Source organism: Fulmarus glacialis, unplaced genomic scaffold, assembly GCF_000690835.1.
Source record: "Fulmarus glacialis isolate BGI_N327 unplaced genomic scaffold, ASM69083v1 Scaffold51592, whole genome shotgun sequence".
NCBI lineage: Eukaryota > Metazoa > Chordata > Aves > Procellariiformes > Procellariidae > Fulmarus > Fulmarus glacialis.
In genome coordinates this window covers 1-5,033 of record NW_009196919.1, presented here as the reverse complement: position 1 = coordinate 5,033, position 5,033 = coordinate 1, and the positions used below count along the sequence as shown (strand labels likewise).

General features: G+C 36.9%; 1 protein-coding gene across 1 annotated transcript; it reads right to left on the bottom strand.

Annotated features, from left to right (window-relative positions):
• Positions 1-1,155: 1,155 nt before the first annotated feature.
• On the bottom strand, positions 1,156-4,801 carry LOC104072770 (transcription intermediary factor 1-alpha-like; the record flags this gene model as incomplete). The annotated part of the gene is made up of 4 exons (XM_009572339.1): positions 1,156-1,302; positions 1,997-2,111; positions 3,233-3,349; positions 4,669-4,801. Coding segments are annotated over 4 exons (512 nt in total), but the record flags the coding sequence as incomplete, so codon positions are not given.
• Between the last annotated feature and the right edge of the window lie 232 nt (positions 4,802-5,033).

Here is a 5,033-nt window from a genome sequence, read left to right as displayed (position 1 = left end):
TCTTTTTCTTCAACTGCATAATGTTTATAAGATTAAGATGCCTGCAACGTAACTGTTTTCTTACTCACATAGCAGAAGTCTTTGTGGCAACACTAAGCAATTATAAACAACATGACTCAGTTTGATGCCCTTTTTCCTTATTAAATTAAAAAATATTACTTGCTGAGGCAGTATAAGGCAGGCCAAATGAATTTAACTACTTGAAGCAAGTTGATAAAACCAAGTAATATTCCACTATCTGCTATAGCCTGCAGCATTTTAATGGGTATCAAAAAAACCCAAACAAACCCACCACCAAAAAACAACAACAAACCCAAAAACAAACAAAAAAGCCCCCACCCCCCCCAGTAGATTCTCAACTAAGTAATGAGAAAATAAAGAAAAAACTTTGTTATCCAGTTATAGGAATTGGAAAAAAAGGATCTAGCATCTTTCCTTAACATTGCCACAGATTTCCATCATCAGGCTCGTACAATCTAGTAACCTCTGGACAAATCATGGTCAGCTTTTTGTTTGTTTTTTTTTATTTCAAGTTTTTTAGGATTTCTGTTCATCATGAGCAGTCAGCTTAGTGAGACCACATGCACTCAGATCTTAAGTCATTATAGCATTGAAATATTTAGCTTCATAACTGTTTGCATGGACAAGCAAAAGCCTCAGCTTCATTTTTATCAATTTTTGAAGACTTTTAATGGAAGATGAGTCTGACGGAATAAAGCAATACATTAATTTTTACATTAAAATGCTGGGTATCAAACTTTACAATATATAAATACCGTCTTTCTCTGAACTCAGAAGCTGTAACAAGTACTGAAAAGAACCTCAGTGGTGATGTAGGACACACAATAATTTTCCCAGTGTTTCACAGCTTAATGGTTTTCACTCCAGAGAAAAGGAGTTGTTCCTACTTCTGCAGATCTACAACAATTCTATGGTAGTGTAACAGGACAGAATCATGACCAGAAAGCTAAATTATTAGAAACATTCTCTATTTATGTTTAAGAGAAAACCATGAAAAATTATATACAAATATTCCAATTAGTAGAAAGTCATTAAAAAGTCTAATTCCCTAGTGTTACTGACAAGCACGTGTGTGCATATCTGCCTTAACTATAGTCTCTAAGTAAATGGAAAGAGCTATCTTCCTAACCTTACCAAGCGTTTGCTGTACAGTAGTGCTGTGCTGCTTCCACTGGAAACTGCCCATTTGGAAAAATTCATGACGTGTTCCAGCTGTTTAGAGAGACCTGCCACTTCCTGTTGCTGCTGCAGAAGTTTCATCCGATGCTCTTTTGCCAGAGTCTGCAAGTAGAAAAGCAGTTCCAGTCAAAGGGTTCAATTTACAGTTAACAGGCATTAGCTTTCATATCTGTAATTCACAATGATCAAGTGGTTTCACTTAGCTCTTCTAAAAAGCACCCTTGCCCCCTGACTGCATCTATCAAACAGAAAAGTCAGTATACATTTATTCAGGATAGCAGGGCTTTCTCTGCAGATTCCCATTTTTCTCTTATGACACAGTTTCATATATATATGTGCCTCTCAATAAACACACGCACTTTTTAAAACACAATTTGAAGTAATATTTTTCCAGGTATCCATTCTAGACAATTCTCTCCTTTAATTTGCTAGTGGATTCCTGAATTTATGAAAAATTCTGATGGAAAGACTTTTCATGCATGACGCATAGAATTATGACTTGCAAAAGCATGGAGAAAGAAACTGGGCTCAGAGACAGCCCTAATTCACAAAGCAAGGAACACAGATAATAATTACAAACAAAACAACAACAACCCCCCCAAAACCAAACCCTCCTCCCCTCCCCCCTCAAAAACCCACTTGCTCAAATACCTTGTGTGGGACATCTCTCCACTTTGGAATTGCGATAGGACATGCACAGGTGGCTAACACTAGAAATTTTATTTTATTTTAATGTGAATACGCACAAAAAATATTAAGACTGACATTTTTGTTTCTTATGATAAAATGAAATTACCTCCAACTGATGCAGCAGAGCTTTTCCCTTTTTGTTTATTTCTACCATCAGTGTAAATATGGCAACTTTAATATCCTGTTCCACTTGCTTTTGATTCTGATTCACTTCAAGAATTCTGTAAGTAGACAGTATAGAAAATCATGTTCTTTAGCTCACAAACACCCCCCCTAACTCCGTTGCTGAGACTACAATATTTCTTGATCATATGCACCAATTAATACATATGCCATCAGATACTGATAGTCAGGAAAATTACTGGGAGAAATAGAAAGAGCAAGTACCAGTAACCTATGATAAAATTAATTAACTGGTGGCAAATTCTAATGCCATAAGTCTGTAAAATTACTGACATCTGCCACTGATAAAAATTAAATGCTCATTGTAATTGAAATTCTTGATTTTTAATTGTCCAGCACATTTCTGGAATGGTCCATGGCAATCAAAACTGTTTAAGTCTAATTTCCATCTAAGGTAGAATGGCATTCCAGAAACAAAAACAATAAATAGATTTTCTAATTTAGCTATTTCAAAAATAGTGCTCAAACTCGTAACAGCAAAGCATAATCTTATATTGTGAAAACCACTACTGCTAAGATGCAAGGGAGAATAACCACTTAGATGCAGCAAAAGAAGAGTGTCTGCTGTTTTTTTCCATCTCCACCACCCTGAAAGACAGGCACAGAGAGAGGAAGAGTTCAAGTTGCACTCAGCATCCCATACTGTGTTGCATCTTCCTGGGTACTGCCTTTGAACTCTGCTGAAGTGCAGCATACATTTTACAGATTTATTTTTCTCCTAGGTTTGTAGTACTGAGTGAATAAAGCCCCAAGCATAAAAGTATTACATAAATCTTCAAATATGTGTCACAAGCATTATGAAAACATGAGTCATAACCTTTCACTATCTACGAGGGATCTACACTAAGAAAATAAGTGTGCTGGTGGTGGGGAAGACTATAAGACTGCCTTCTACAGCCTTTATTGCATAAGTTGTTTTGTTGCACCCAAGCTATTGCTGCCCATTAAGTTGACAGGCTGAGCAGAAGAGTTACCTAACACAACCAAGCACATTAAACAGGCAAAAGTCACTACGGCAAACTGATGATTTTAGAATTTCTCTTTCTGGAAGGATAAAAGGAGAGAGGTACAAAATGCACTAATCTAAAAACTTCAAGAAATTACAATGTATATGAAGTTGCCCTCTGTGTCAGTTTTAACCTCAAAATCTGATACATACCTGTTTTGGATCTGCTTCCCTGTATATTTTATGTACTTAGTCTTCTCCATCAGTTTGGTGATTAGCATCTCAATGATCACTTTCTGGTTTTGAAAAGCTTCTTCTATAAACTGGTACCTGTAGTACATAACAGTGAGTATTTACACATGCAAAAGGTGTGATATACTTGCTACAAAGCAGAGTGCCTTACGAAAGATTTCTTTAATTGAAGAAAGATGCTGCTCAAGTTCAGAATTTAACTGTCCTCATGGAAGTATATGTCAGCAAATGCTGATATATTTTATTTCTAGTATATTTGAATTTATAATGTATTTCCTGCAATTTTTATTTTATGTTTTGAGAATTATGATTTTCATAAATATGAAGGGATACTGCATGACCATAGCCCAATTTTAGCAAAAAACAAGTTAATGTTGTGCTGTAGCCATCACTTTGTAAGTGAAAGTGCATGTAAGCTATTACTTCATGCAAGATAAGGATGTAGAAACAGAAGAAAGAGGAGAGATCACTGAGTCAGTAGAAGTCAGCAACATTTTAAATCAAGGAACTGAAATCATCAACAATTTGAGGAAAAAAAGAGGTGACACATTCTCAAAGGGATATAAATCCTAAGAAAAGGAGAATTAAAGAGGAAGACTGCAACTCTGCAAGAGCAAGGTTTAGCCTGTTCCAAGGAGCAACAGTGGCCAACACTTCTCCACCTATTGATGTTCACCTGGTCAGGCAACCCTAGTTCTCTGGATGGTTGCATCAGGTACAGCAAGCATATTAATATTTAACCTAAGAGTACATCTGTCCCAGACCATTACTGTATGCGTTAGCCAGCAAGATTATTGTCTTGTACTCAGAAGTTGTATATAATCCTGTTTTTCAGCTTCTGTGGCCAGTAAGAGATGACCAAAGAACAGCAACCCAAAGATTTGAGTGTAATACACAGTCTTCTCAAAGTACAGTATAGCCAAACTTTAGGTTTACTCTTCCTTTTAAAGGGCTCTTCACAGAAAAAATGCACATTTGCTCCGTTCTGAAATTGTTTGGTAATGTTCTGTTATATAATCATCTTGTTGAAGGACAAATGGAGAAATTACACATAAGTGTACAGTTGCATAACACGGCCCCTGTGCTTTCTAAGGACTCTCTGAAGAGCTGCATAGCAACAAATTCTATCCAAGTAACTTGACAGTAAAGAAAGGCCTTGTGCTTAAGTCACCAGGTTAAAAACTGGAAGAATCAGGTTTTATTCTAAACTATCACACACTCATCAGCCACACTCTTTTGGATACCATCTCAGCTTATTTGTGGGCTTCATTTCTGAGCAGAAAACTTTATTTTGCACTTTTTTCACCTGACTGTATTCCATACAGCTAGAGCTACAATCAACTTCAAGCTGTCTTCCTGTAAGTGAGTAGCATAAAACATATACTTTGTTTCAATACCTGTGCTCTTTGTGTTCTAGTAACTGACAGTCTCGGCAGGTCAGCTTGTCACAGGTTTCACAATACAACTTCAGCTGCTCCTTTTTGTGGTAAGGGCAAAACACAGGTCGCTGACTGGTCACACCAACCGCCTCTGTTGAATAAAGGAAGATGTCAGTCCAGTCTCTTGAAATTATTAAAGATTTGCATTCTCCTGTTTTTCCTTACCATATTCCTCACCTAGATGCTAGAAGTGTGTATCGGGCCACCTAATCAAGAATATAACAGCTGTAAGCTCAAACTGCAATGTCTCACTCTTGATCAAGCATGGAGCTAACACCCTCATGGAAAATGTCTACGTCCTGGTTTCGGCTGGGATAGAGTTA